At 47.6% G+C, this 14,128-nt stretch overlaps 1 protein-coding gene across 1 annotated transcript in view; it reads left to right on the forward strand.

Annotated features, from left to right (window-relative positions):
* The first annotated feature begins 213 nt into the window (after positions 1 to 213).
* The window catches only part of LOC102812925 (patatin-like phospholipase domain-containing protein 5-like), a 50,597-nt gene continuing 36,682 nt past the window's right edge, over positions 214 to 14,128 (forward strand). The window contains exons 1-9 of the mRNA XM_006866901.1: positions 214 to 403; positions 772 to 1,004; positions 1,454 to 1,519; positions 1,766 to 1,979; positions 2,400 to 2,456; positions 4,504 to 4,689; positions 6,645 to 6,777; positions 7,281 to 7,397; positions 7,749 to 7,842. Coding sequence (XP_006866963.1) covers positions 214 to 403; positions 772 to 1,004; positions 1,454 to 1,519; positions 1,766 to 1,979; positions 2,400 to 2,456; positions 4,504 to 4,689; positions 6,645 to 6,777; positions 7,281 to 7,397; positions 7,749 to 7,842 — 1,290 coding nt within the window. The remainder of the gene's footprint in view (positions 404 to 771; positions 1,005 to 1,453; positions 1,520 to 1,765; positions 1,980 to 2,399; positions 2,457 to 4,503; positions 4,690 to 6,644; positions 6,778 to 7,280; positions 7,398 to 7,748; positions 7,843 to 14,128) is intronic.

A 14,128-nucleotide genomic window follows, 5' to 3' on the forward strand; every position in this document is an offset into this window, starting at 1 on the left:
AGGTAACAGAAGTGCTCAGATTACCGAGTCAGGTCACAGCTCAGTCTTGGTCCTGTCTGTCTGCCTCCCGGTTCTGACCCCACACCTGACTCCTGGTTCTTCTCTGTCTGGCTCCCCATTCTGGTCCCATTACAGCTCCAAATCTGACTAACCCCCTCCAGATCTTCTCCCAGGCCCCCTTTTCCCTACCCACACCTCACAGCCATTCTGACCATGGACTTCAAGAGGGAGGGCAGCTGGAACTTTTCCTTCTCTGGAGCAGGCTTCCTGAGTCTCTACTATGTGGGTGTGACCCACTGTCTGCTGGAGCGAGCCCCAAGCCTCCTCCTGGGTGCCCAGCGCTTCTATGGCGCCTCTTCCGGGGCACTTTTTGCAGTCAGCCTGGTCTGTGGAATGCCTATTGGTGAGTTAGTAGACGAAGAGGAACCTAGGATCAGTTCCCAAACCTAGTTGAGGGGTTTGGGATCAGTGGGGGCTGGTGTAAGACAGGAGGTGTGTTCAGGGGTTCCGCCTGATCCTTGGGCCCAGAATCTTCTCATTTAATACTGAAGAGAAACTCAGATCTGGTCTAACGCCACTCCTTACACCACAGGAGTCCCAGGGAGGACTGTTTACAAGGTCCCCTGGGGGAAAGGTGGTTAGGTACTAACATTCTAAGCTGGAGAGTCACCCAGGCCTTTGGCTCCATGGCACATAGGAGAGTAGACTGAGCTGTCAGGAAGGTGTGGGCCATCTTCTGGGTGCTTAAGGAGCCCTCTGCCTCTCCTACAGACTATTGCTGCTCACAAATCCTGGGAATGACCAGTCTGGTCAAAAGGCTAAGCCTGGGCATCTTCCACCCATCCTTCACACCCATGGAGCATATAAAAAACTCACTGCAGGAGATTCTGCCTGAAAACGCCCACATCCTGGCTTCTCAGCGACTGGGAATCTCACTGACCCGCTGGCCAGACCTAAAGAATGTCATAGTTACCAACTTCGCCACAAGAGATGAGCTTATCCAGGTAGGGTGGTTGCTGGGGCTTGGGCTTTCTGGGTCAGAGACACCCATGGGTGAGGGAGTAGACTGAGGAGCTTCTTTTTGTCTCCAACTGAGGAAGCTGAGGCACAGACTAGGGTAACAATATGTCCAAGACACTCAATGAGTACAAGGACCTCTGCTTGCTGCAGGGAGGTCCCTTGGGTTCAAGACCAGGCTGTGTTTTACAGGACCTCTTGTAGGGGCAGCAGCTTCCAGTGGGATGCCCAGCCCCATCCTGAGCCAATCCTTTATTGAATATGCATTATGGTATTGAGAACCTAACAGGGACCTCCTGCCTTCTTGGGGCTCAGTTACACTGGAGGAGGAATGCCAACAATGGCAGCTCTATGGGGGAGGAGTCACCATGCCACAAGTCATTTCTGAGTGAAAGGGAGAGATCGATTGTATTCCTTTTGATGTTTATCTTCCCAGGCCACGGTCTGTGCTGTATTCCTCCCAGTCTACTGTGGAGTGATTCCCCCTGAATTCAGAGGTGAGGTAAGTGTACTTAGGAGGTTTCCTTACTAAATTCATCAAGGTGTCCTGGGCTCTGAGGGCACCTATTGTGAGCCAGACCCTCCCTCCTCTCCGATGGGGGCTCAGCATCATGTGCCAGATGGACCCAAGGACTTTGGAACAACCAACCATAGCCCACTCTCTGCTGGTGTCTTGGGGGGTGCCGGGAGAGGGCAGGTGACCCCAGAGAGCAGCACAGTACACCTGAGCCCATTCTTCACATTACAGCGCTACATTGATGGTGCTCTGAGCAACAATCTACTCTTCAGGAATGAAAAGTCCACCATCACCGTGTCCCCATACCCTGGGAAGCCTGACATCTGTCCCCAGATCTACATGGTCCACATGCACGATATGGACATCTTAAAACCCATCATCAAACGGTGTAACAGGAAATTATTCATGGCATACCTGGGCCTCATGCCCCCGAGTGTGGAGGTAGGTCTGGTCTCAGCCCCAGCCTGGTAGATGTGTAGAGGTTCAGACATGAGTCAGATCGTGTGTGCTTTAATATGGGTACCAGTTGGTCAAGTCTGGGCTCGAGCTATGTCCTTCCTATTCCTTTGCTCTGGGCAAGTGTTGAGCTAGGAATGGCATCCACATTAAGGGAGGGGTCTCACACCAACTTTGTTAAACTAGTTTTCAGCCAGGCCTTCACCTTGATTGTGTCCCTTGAGTCATGCTCCAGAGAAGGGATTTTTGTCATCTCCGGTGCCATAGGGAGGACACTAAGATCACCAAGTCCTACTGAGAGGTCAGTTGGGTAGTGTAGGCTGGGCTGGGATGGCTCCTAGTTGAAGTTAGATGGAGAGACAGACACACACCTCTCCATCTCTCCCCCGACCTGTGTGTTCTTAGACAGTGGCTGACGTCTGCAGACAAGGCTACCTGGACACCGTGAGATACCTGGAGAAGCAGGGTAGGTAGCATGACCCACGGTAGCTGACGGAGCCCTCGTGGGGACCACACACATGTGGGAACCAGGAAACGCTACTTCAGGGGACGTTTGAGCTGCTGGGAGCTGAGCTCCTCATGACTTGCCCATCATCTGCTCTGTGCTCTGTATTAGCTGAAAATTGGTACCCAGAGAGGGGTGAACACCCAGGGGGAGAGACCCTGAGCAAGACCACCCAGGGAGAGGGTGCAGTCAAGGAGAGATGCCCAGGGCTGTGGGGGCCCAAGGAGACAGCTGAGCAGCTGGGGGACAGGAAGGTGGAGGTGGTGACCAATGAGCTGCAAGGCAGGCTGTGAAGGCTGCACTGATGGGGACGGGGATGGCAGAGGACCTTTCCCCCAAAAAGGAAGAGAGGAAACACAAGGTTTGGCAGTGGGTGCCCTGAGGGACATCAATTCAGTGTCAGGAGAGGTGTATGTGTGCCTGGATGTATGTGTGAGAGTGTATGTGTGACTGTGTGTGTAACTATGTGCACATGTGTGTATGTGGGCATATGCACCATGTATCATTGTACTTGTGTGTGTATGTGTGTACGTGCATACGTGTGTGTGTTATGTGCATTTGTGTGTATATATACATACATGTCATATTTGCAGGTGTGCTGTGTCTATATGTGAATGCATATGTATTTGTGTGTCTTTTTGTTTATGTGTGTTATGTGTGCACATGCATATGTGTATTTTGGGGTGAGAATCTGTACATGTGTGTTTTCTGTTTGTGTATTATGTGTCAGTGTGGTGATTTGTGTACATGTGTGCATGTGTTAGTGTGTATATGTATGAGTGCCTAGGTGTGTCTATGTGTGCATTTGGCATGAGCATAGAAAGATGTATAATGAGTGTGCACATGGTGTGTGTGTGTGTGTGTGTGCTGTGTGTACTTAATGTATAGGGGCTGTGTGTGGTGTGATTATATATGGAATTTTGTGATGTGTGCATGTTGTGTATGTGGAGTGTTTGTATGTGGTTTGTGTGTGTAGTGTGTGTGTGGTATGTGTGTAGGATCTGTGGGTATTTGATGTCTACTTATGGTGTGTTTCTGTCTATGTGGTTTGGTATATGGGTGGTGTGTGTATGAGGTTTGTGGTATATATGAGGTTTGTGTGTGTATGGGATGTGTGGTTTGTGTGAAAGTGGTGTGGAGGGCATGTGAGTGTGCTGTGTGGATGTACTGAGCAGTGTTTCTGTGTGTAGCATGTGTATGTATGTGCTGTGTGGCATGAGTATATGTGTGCTGTGTGGCATGTGCATGTATTTGCTATGTGTCACGTGTATGTGTGTACTGTGTGGCACATGCATGTGAGTGCTATTTGATACGTGTGTGTCTATACTATGTGGCATGTGTATATATGTGCTATGAGGTGTGTTTGTATGTACTATGGGGCAGGTGTATGTGTGTGCTATGTGGTACGTGTATATATGTGGTATGTGTATGTATGTGTTCTGTGTGTATTCTGCATATATGTGGGGTATACATGGTGTGTGTTGTATGTATGCATGTGTGAAAGACCGTTCACAGGATGACAGGGTCACCAGGGAGTCCTGGCAGGAGATCTTGGTTGTCACCCAATAGGGCAATGCTTTTCAGAGTGGCAGAGCTATGATTTGAACCCAGCACCTGTCCTTATGTCCCCAACCCGTAGGTGTCATCCCCCAGCAGCCACAGCGCTCAGCCCTGGCTAGAGCTTTACCTAGAGATCTCACATCATCCCCAGAACAACTGCATAAAACAGGTCTCACATTTCCCCATTAACAGAGAGGGAAACTGAGACTTGCAGGGAGTAGAGTCAGGGTTTGAACCCTGGCCTGTGTCCTCAGGCCCTTGGCTTTGATTATCTATGTGAAATTCACCAGGAAACTAGCAGGGGGAGCAGAGGAGGGCTCCTTTAGGATGAGCCGTGAGTCCATCCTGAGACAATAAAGTCACCAGAGCATGGGGGCAGATGGCACAGGTCATGAGGTTGGCGTGGGACCTGTCACCTCACTTCCTTCCTCTCCTCTTCCTGACCCAGGACTCACTAAGGAGCCGATACTGTGTAGTTTGGCATCTAAGGCACCTCCATCCCCTGCTGAAGGAGCTCAGGACTCTGGCTGCAACCAGGAAGGGAATGCGGGCCTGACTCTCAACTGGGCGGTGCCCAACAAGTTGGTCAAGGGTGTGCCCAACTTTGAGCAGATCTCACCAGAACTGGAGGCTGGTACTGCCCCTACCTACCTGCCTTGCTCACCTACCTACCCACTGCCCTTACTCATGGGTGGGGGAATGGAACCCTGCCCCCAAGAAGTTTGAGGTCTGGATGAGTACAAAGCCCTATAATAACCCTGTTGTTGTTGTTTAGTGCCATCAAGTTGGTTCCGATGCATAGTGACTCTTATAGGCTTTCCAAGGAGCTACTGGTAGGTTTGAACTGCTTACCTTGAGTTTCACAATACAGTCTGATTCTACAGCGCCATACTAGGACTCCTGTAGCAATCCTATAGATCCAAGTCAAACAGCTCCTTAGGTTTTCTGTGGGTATCAGTCTTGACAGGAACAGCCAGCCTTGTCTTCCTCCAGAGTAGCTTGTGGGTTTGAACCATGAGTATTGTGGTTATCAATCCAGTGCTTATACCACAGCCCCACCAGGGCTCCTGGACAGGGTTTCTGGAAGCTACCTGAGAAGAGAGGTGGGCATTCCCGGAGGTGTGATGGGTGACCCCTTTTTCGGAAATGACCTTTGCTCTGAGCTCTGGTCTAGTTCACGGGGCTGAGGTGGGAGGAGATGGTGAGGGGCAGAGAGTAGATTGAGCTAGAATCCGATTTAGGTTTAAGTGTAGGGTTTCTGCTAGGTTTGGAATTAGAGTTTAGGGTGTAGTGTTAGGGGTTAGGGTTTGATATAAGTTTAGGTTGGGTTTGGTTTAGAGTTGGCATTCAGGTGAATGGCATTCAGTTAAGGGTTAGTGTTAGGTTTCACTTAGATTTAGGTTAAGTGTTAGTTTTAGATTTGAGGGCTAGTGTTCGGGTTAGGTTTAGGGTTAGTTAGGTCTAGGGGTAGGGGAATAGCCAGGATTATTATTAAAGTGAAACTAGGGGCTAGAGTTAGTTAGTTAAATGTAGTTAGGGACTAGGGTCATTTTGAGGGTTGGGATTAGGGTTAGGTCTATGGTCAACCTCACCTCTCTCTGGGAAGGTGTTAGGGTTATGGTCACGGATAGGGTTGGGTTAGAATTAGGTCTATGGTCAGCCTCACCTCTCTCTGGGAAGGTGTTAGGGTTATGGTCACGGATAGGGTTGGGTTAGAATTAGGTCTATGGTCAGCCTCACCTCTCTCTGGGAAGTGTTAGGGTTAGGGTTAGGATTAGAGTTAGGTCTAGGGTCAGCCTCACCTCTCTTTGGGAAAGGTTTGCACTTGGACCTCATCCTTATAGACTCATAGCATCCTTACATCCGCCAGAAGGCAGGTCCTGCTGGTATCCCCACTGTACAGAGCAGGTATCTGGGTCAGGGAAAGGTGAGGTGACTGGAACTGGAGCCCACCGCAAGGGGACTGTGTTCACTGTGACCCTTGAAAATACTGTCTGCAGGTGGCACCAGACGGGGATGAGGCAGGGGTGTCAGTTGTGGTTGGAGGCTGGAATATGGACTTAGGTCCTGTCCCACTCCAGTGCTCCATGGGCTCACAGGGCAGGTCCTTCCTCTCTGACTCAGGAAATGGTCACTGTGGTTACAGCTGTGCTGCTGTTAACAATAACTGTTGTTGTTGTTGTTGAAGTGGGCAAGATGGGGTACCTGTCCCATCCTGGAGGCCCAGCCGACTTCCCAGGGCCAGGAGAGATGGCAAGAGCTCTGCATCCTGCCAGCTGTGAGCCTGTGCTGGCCCTGCCACTTCCTGGGGGTGACCCTTGGGCAAGTCACTTCACTCTGAACCTCAGTCTCCTCATCTGTGGAAGGGGCACATTGTGTGTCTCATGGGCAATGGTCAGAGGGCCATGATTAGGAACAAGTACTCTGCTGTCTCATAGTAGGGCCGGCCTTTGTCAGTTTTGTTTCCTCCTCTGCAGACTTGGAGGTGGGGGATGAGGTTGGGAGGAGCACAGTTAACTGGTCCACATAGTGACGCTGAGCAGAGTGGACTTCCAAGTGGACTGGGCCATGTCATGACTTCTCTTGCAGTCCTGAGGAACGCATGCATGAAGAAGCCCAGCCTCTGGACTCGCTTTTGGGGGTCGGGCTCTGGGCAGGTGTTGACGTATCTGCTGTTGCCTTACACATTGCCTGTCGAATTCGTCTACTTCCAATCCAGGAGGTGAGGCCTCCACAGAGAGATACCAGGACTCAAGGGGCAGCTGGCACACTGGTGGGCAGAGCCAGGAGGGTGGAGCCTGCCTGTACTCTTGCCAGGCCTTGTGTTGGCCCTGGTTCGGAGCCTTGCTGGTCTTCTCTGCAGAAAGGGCTGAATGGGAGCAGGGCAGCTAAGGTTCCTGGTGATCAACCTGGCTGGTCCTCACAGTCTGTGTGACAAATAGCCTATAGTTCCAGCCCCAGAGCATCAGAGACCATGCCTTTACTCTGAGGATATGTTCCAGGGCTGATGCCGCTCAGGCTGCTGTGTGGCCTGGGCAAGGATTCTCGACCACTCTGAGCTTCAGCTTCCTCTTACATTACAAGAGGCCTTTGTGGCTTAGACTGGCATGGATAAGCCCACACTCACCACTTCCTCTGAGCTGCAGCCCCTCTGGCTCTGCCCATGCCCCTGGGGAAGGGTCTCGCTGGGACTGTGGGGAGGAGCTGACTTGCCCTGTCCTCCAGGGTGGTGGAGTGGCTTCCGGATGCACCAGCAGATCTGCACTGGATGCAGGGACAGCTGAGGAGCTTGGCCCAGGGGCTGTACTCCAGGACAAAGACACAGCTCCTCGGGCCTGTCAGGTGAGTGGACAGGTGGGATAGTGGTAGACCTATACACCTAGAGCCAGGTAGCACACATTGCCTGTCCACTCCGACCATGTCCCTCTGTCCATCCATCTGTGCAGCCCAGCACATGTGTTTTCTATTTTGTACACTGGCCCGAACTTCATCCTTCATCAGAGCTGGGCTAGGTGAGCTGCCAGCCAGGTTCTCTGTGTACCCTGGCCACAGTCTGCCTCACTTCTCTCAGCGACACATGCTGAGAACAGGCACCAATCAGTAACCTCTTCTCCACAGCTCTGTATGCAGCATGTCCCCAGAAGCAGACCCCTCCAGGCTGGGGTAACTCTTCCAACAAACTGGGCCCCTTAGCCCAGACCCACCCAGCAGGTCTGACGACAGCATGCTGAGCCAGCCTTCCCCTCTGACTTGCTTCCAGACCCTCATCCTGTGTCCATATCCACTGGTAGCTCCCATCAATCAGTTTTGTCCCTGAAGGGTCTTGAAAAGAGAAGGTGGGAGAAGATACTAACAGGATGATATGATTCAGTTATGTGATTGTTAACAAAGCTAATTGTGATTCTAAAATCTTGGAAATGTAATGAGGGGAGTGGTCAATTTTGTCATCTTCCAAGTTTTAAATGAGTCATCTGCAAAGCAAGAAGGGGAATGTCTCTACCATCAAGGAATAAGATCCAAGAGTGGATCCCTGTAAATTGAACCTCCTCAACCCCCAGGAGACACAGCTGTGACATCAGAGGAGAGGGAGGGCATGGCAGAGGAGTTACAGAAGAGCCAAGAGTCAGAGAATGAAACATGGAGTGCTGTGTTTCCTGGCTCATGTAGCAAATAAAGCGGAGTTCCTTTAGGCTGTAGGTTTGCTTGTAGAATGGACTTCCACACTGTCCCAGGCACTTAACAGGGGGAGTTAACTGTGCTGACCCATGACACTAGAGTCAAGTACCTTCAGGGTGAAATTTATGGTAGAGTCATGGGCCCTTTGTGCATTTATCAGCAGATCTAAAGGAGCTTTGTAACACTGCCTGAGCAGACAGAGGCCAGGTCAAGGGGCTGAAGGAAAGAGAGAGGCCTGCCTATGGGCAAGACAGAGAAGAGGCTGTCCTGACCAAAGACCTGTATTCTGAGCTTTTCTAATCCTGAATCACAGTCTGTTACCTTCCCTAATAAACTGCATGACCCTGAGTCTTGTCTGAGTTCTGTGAAGCCATTGCACTGAATTATTGAACTGAGTTGACAAGTAGAGAGTGCTGTGGGCAGATGCTGGGAGTCAGAATCGGTAGAGAAGGTTGGAGGGAGGAGTGGTGTCTGACCTCAGTCCCATAGGAATCAACCTTGAGCTGATGCTGATGCTGATTCTTCTCCTTTGACTTCTGAAGCCAGAGGAAGTAAGATGCTGCCTGTCTCCACACAAGCATTGGTAACCCCCTTCTTACAGAGAGGGTTCTAGGGGCCCTGGACTTCCTTGGGCCTCTCTGGTTGCAAAACAGAACCAAAAGATTAGTTTTGGCAGAAGTGCAGCAAGAATGCTCCTTAGAAGCCAAGATGGCCAAACTTTTTCTCTCATATTTTGGACATATTATCAGGAGAGAGCAGTCGCTGGAGAAGGATGTCATGTTTGGTAAGGTGGAGGGTCAGAGAATAAAACGAAATCCCCCAAGTAGATGGATTGGCCAGGTGGCAGCATCGATGGACTCAAGTGTGGAAACAGTAGTGAGGTTGGCCCAGATTCTGACATTGTTTTGTTCTGCTGTGCATAAGGTCGCTATGAGTCAATGCCAATTCGATGGCACCTAACAACAACTCCTGGGAGTCATCACCCCTCCCAGCCTTGGAGCAGAGTCTCTATGCACAGCCACTGAGGAGAGTCCAGCAAAGGAATAAATCTGTGAACGAAAATCACACTGAGTCATCCACCCATCCCTCCATCCCTCCATCCCTCCATCCCTCCATCCCTCCATCCCTCCATCCCTCCATCTATCCATCCATCCATCCATCCATCCATTTCTCCATGGACACCTAGGATTTGAGTTGGGAGAAAAGTCATTCCAGGCGGGAGGACTATAGGATGGGTATTGAACATGGTAAATTAAACCAAGAAATCAGACTCAGAGAAGAGAAATACCTTGCCTTAAGTCTTACAATAGTAAAGTTATCATTAAACTCAGGTCAGACAAGTCCAACCCTGTCTGCACATTAGAGTACTTAGTGGAAATGTTGAGACTCATATCTCTCTTGTGAGATTCAGAGGTAATTCATCACAGTACAAGCCCATCTGGGCACACATATAGTTGGACTCCATAGCTATTGCACAAGGATGTCTTTTAGTGCCACCATGACAGTGTAATTTACCAAGTCTTACATCCTTCTCCAAGGAGCTCTGGTAGTGTAGTGGTTACGAATCGGGCTGCGAACCTTAAGGTCAGCGGTTCGAAACTATCAGCCACTCTATGGGAGAAAGATGAGGCTTTTTACTCCCATAAGGATTTACACCCTCAGAAATGCTGTACAGGGAGGGTCGCTATGGGTCGGAAGCGACTCGACGGCACTTAACAACAACAACATACTTCTCCAGGGATGGGTACCTTCTGATAACATGTCCAAAGTGCATGTAATGCAATCTCACCATCTTTGATTTTAAGGAACATTTTGTTTGTACTTCCTCCAAGATAGAATGGGTTCATTTTTCTGGAATTCCATATTCACAGTAGATAGTAAGTATTTAACATGTTTGTTGAGGTGACTGATTGCACATGGGATTATACAAAGATCTATTTAACATTTGGTTCTCAAATTATAGTTTGCATAAGAAGTACCTTCTTAATCAACTGTCCACCTTTCACATGCACATGAAGATATTAAAAATACCATGGCTTGGGTCAGGCACACCTTAGTTCTCAAACTGACATCTTTGTTCTTGAACACTTTAAACAGGTCCTGTGCAGCAGATTTGCCTAATGCAATACATCATTCAATTTATTTACTGCTGCTTCCATGAGTGTTTATAGTGGATCCAAACAAACTGAAGTTGTCAACAACTTCAATCTCTTTCCCATTTATCATAATGTAATTTATTGGTCCAGTGGTTAGAATGTTTGTTTCCTTTACAATGAGGTGTAGCCCATACTGAAGGCTGTGATCTTTGATCTTCATCAGTAAGTATTTTAAGTCCCCTTCACTTTCAGCAAGCAAGGTTGTATCATCTGTTTATCTCAGGTTGTTAATGAGTCTTCCTCCAATAATGATTGTATGTTCTTCTTCATATAACAACATCAACAGCACTGTAAAAAGTCAAGAAAAGGTTTTCATTCTATGATGGTTACCAAGGGTCGGTGGGGGGGAGGAGGAATAATTCACTTAGTAGAGTGTAGACACATGCTTACCTGGGAAGTCAGTTAAATAGCAAAGGAAGGATAGGAAGATAGGAAATATCTGTTTTTCATGTACTTGAAGGGAAACAATGTATATTTATTTCCTCATTAGGGTAAACAATTGGGAACTTTCCCACTAACGAAAGAAAGGAGAGAGAGAAGAAAATAGATTGGGCTTGTAAAACCAGCCTCAATCAAATTTGGCCCATCTGACATGTTTAGCAGGTGCACCAACCATACACTTTGGTTGAACCTCTGACTTGACAAAGCTAAAAACACACTTGCATGTGTTGAATTCTCATAGAAACCATGGGAAGCACGTACTGTTCTACGCATTTTATTGGTGAGGAAAGTGAGGCTTAGAGAAATTACACTAATTGGTAAATGATAAAGCTAGAAACCTCCAAGCATGTGCTCCAGGCATCATCCTGTGCCTCAGACTTGTTCAACATCATCTGTAGCAAGAGATATGTGCCCATTGGCTGGTAGTTGCCAATAAAAATAGTGCTGAGGCCATCTGATGTCAGTGAGGTAGCCCCTGCAAACCTGGGATTGTTTACTTCCATGTCACCTGAGTGGGGAAGAGTGGTGAGAATTGATGAAGTAAGTGTTGAAAACAATGGCACAGAATATTGGATGCAAATATCATGAAGATATTGTCTCTATTTTTGTATATGCTTGGTTTCCTTATAATGAGTAATAAACCTTAGAAGGTTGCTAGCACACACAAATTGAAAAACATTCAAATAGAAAACAAAGCAAAAAGACAGATGTCAAGAATTGTGGTCCCGGAGTCCCAGGTTGGGAGAACTGCAGGGCTTGGAGAGCGACTTACATTCAGCACCTCGGACAGCAACTCACAGCTGCTTGGTTCTCAGAAGTCTTAGGGATCTCTTAGGGCAGAGAACTTGGAGGTCTTCCAGACCCATGGTATTTAGGACAAAGGACCATCTGGTTTCTTTTTTCATACCCCTCCAGGGACAAAGCGTTCATTGCCTAAAGAAACATCCAGGCCTTGATAGAACATTATGTTGTCTGTTCTTTAAAGACATCTTTAAAAATCAATTGACCTTGCCCTGGAGACATCAAGGCAAATGGTCAGGTCTCCTCAGTGTAAACCCCCTTCCAAAACTAAGAATCAATGGAAAAACACGCTCTGATTGGTGACCACACTCATCACCGATAAGGGGAAGTGAGGGAAAAACAGCAATGAAGCTGCAAGCTAAGCCCTACAATGTTCAATAGACTTCTGTGAACCCAGGTGGAGACCTGGTTGGCCAGCAATGTGGCAAAACCTGGGGACTCTTGGGCCCAGAGTCAGTGACATAGCCACAGAGGACTAGAGTGGAGAGTGAAGCGTCCAGCTGATAAGAAGAGAGGGCATATGCACAAGAATACTCACATTTGCAGATAATACCCACTTGTCCTGGCTTCAATGACTGGATGATCAGAGCTCAACCAGAAGAAGAAAGAAGAGGAAAATAAGAGTAATCTGATACAATTTGATGAACTTGACCCACACCTATGGATGCAGTAGCTCAAAAGAGGGAACAAATCTTTACAGCAAGGATTATTCCCATCCCCTCCATACACAGAGTAGACAGGGATGGACAACTTGGACATTGACTACCAAAAATGGGGGGAACTACAAAGGCAAGAAGTGACTGGCTTACAAGCTTTCAAAAGGGAACCTAGATTCAAAGGGTGTGAAGGAAGGTAGACTCTCCACTGAGTCGTATCCAATCTGTCTAGGCAGGGACTGATGAAATAAAATGAGGATGGGTCTCTTATAATACAATAGTGAATGATTGTTATCAGGACTGCTTGTGAGGGTTAGAAATGTAAAGATAGATGTTTTTTAGCAAGGAGGGGAGTGATTAACTTTTCTGTCTAGGAGCAGAGGTCCCTGGGACCACCAAGGGAGAAGAGTGGAGAGCGGAATGTTACCCAGACTAGCAGTGATGCCTGAGATGGAGGTGGTGGCATAGAAGACGGAGCAGCTGGGGACTTTGGACACAGAGAGGAAGATGGGCTGTGTGCTGATGACCAGGGTGCAGGCTTGTAGTGCATCCCTTTGGTTGGTTGATGATGCATGGAAGGAAATGTAACCATGGCAATGAAACGATATACAATAGGATGAATGTAAAATTAATGTTCTCCCATGTAAGCTATCACATGATTCACAATAAAATATTAAAAAGAAAAGAAAAATAATAAATTGACCATAAATGTTTGTCAGCCAATGTTACTGAAGAAAGAAGTCCAATGTGCACTGAAAGCATTGACAAAGAACAAACAACAAGGCTCTGGGAATTGATGGGATGCAAACTGAAAATTTTCAACAAACTAGTGCAACTCTGAAGGGACCCACTCATCTATGCCAAGAAATTTGGAAGACAGTTACCTGGCCAATTGATTGGAAGAGAGCCATAGTTGTTCCCATTCCCAAGCATGGTTGCCCAATGGAATGTGGAAATCATTGGGAAATATTATTGGTAAGACATACAATTAAAATTTTGATAAAAAATAATTCTTAAAATGGCTGCAACATTGCATGAAGCAAAACTGCCAGCTGCTCTAGCCAGATTCAGACGAGGATGTGGAACAAGGGATAGCATTGCTGACGTCAGATGAATCTCAGCCCAAAGTGGAGAATGTAGGAAACGTGTTTACCTGTGCTTTATTGACTACACAAATGCTTTTGATTGTGTGTATCATGACAAGCTATGGGCTCTATTGCAAAGAATGAGTAATCCAGAACACTTAATTGTACTCATGAGGAATCTCTACATTGACCAAGAGGCAGTTGTTTGAACAAAACAAGGGGATGCTGAATGGTTTAAAAACAGGAAAAGTGTGTGTCAAGGTTGTATTCTTTCACTATACTTATTCAGCCTGCATGCTAGCAAATAAACCTAGAATATGGATTATATGAAGATGAATTTGTAGTCAGGATTGGAGGAAGACTCATAAACAACCTGAGATAAGCAGATGATACAATCCTGCCTCCTGAAAATAAAGAGGACTTAAAATACTTACTGATGAAGATCAAAGACCACAGCCTTCAGCATGGATTGCACCTCATTGTAAAGGAACCAAAAGTCCTCACCACTGCACCAATAAATAATATCATGATAAATGAGGAAAAGATTGAAGTTGTTGATGACTTCAATTTGTTTCAAACCATTATAAACACTCATGAAAGTTGTTGTTGTTGTTGTCAGGTGTCATCGAGTCAGAACCGAAGCATAGCGACCCCATGCACAGCAGAACAAAACAATGTCCGATCCTGGGCCAACCTCACTACTGCTGCCACACTTGACGCCATCAATGATGCCACCTGGCCGATCCATCTCGTTGGGG

Source organism: Chrysochloris asiatica, unplaced genomic scaffold (genome assembly GCF_000296735.1).
Source record: "Chrysochloris asiatica unplaced genomic scaffold, ChrAsi1.0 scaffold00097, whole genome shotgun sequence".
NCBI lineage: Eukaryota > Metazoa > Chordata > Mammalia > Afrosoricida > Chrysochloridae > Chrysochloris > Chrysochloris asiatica.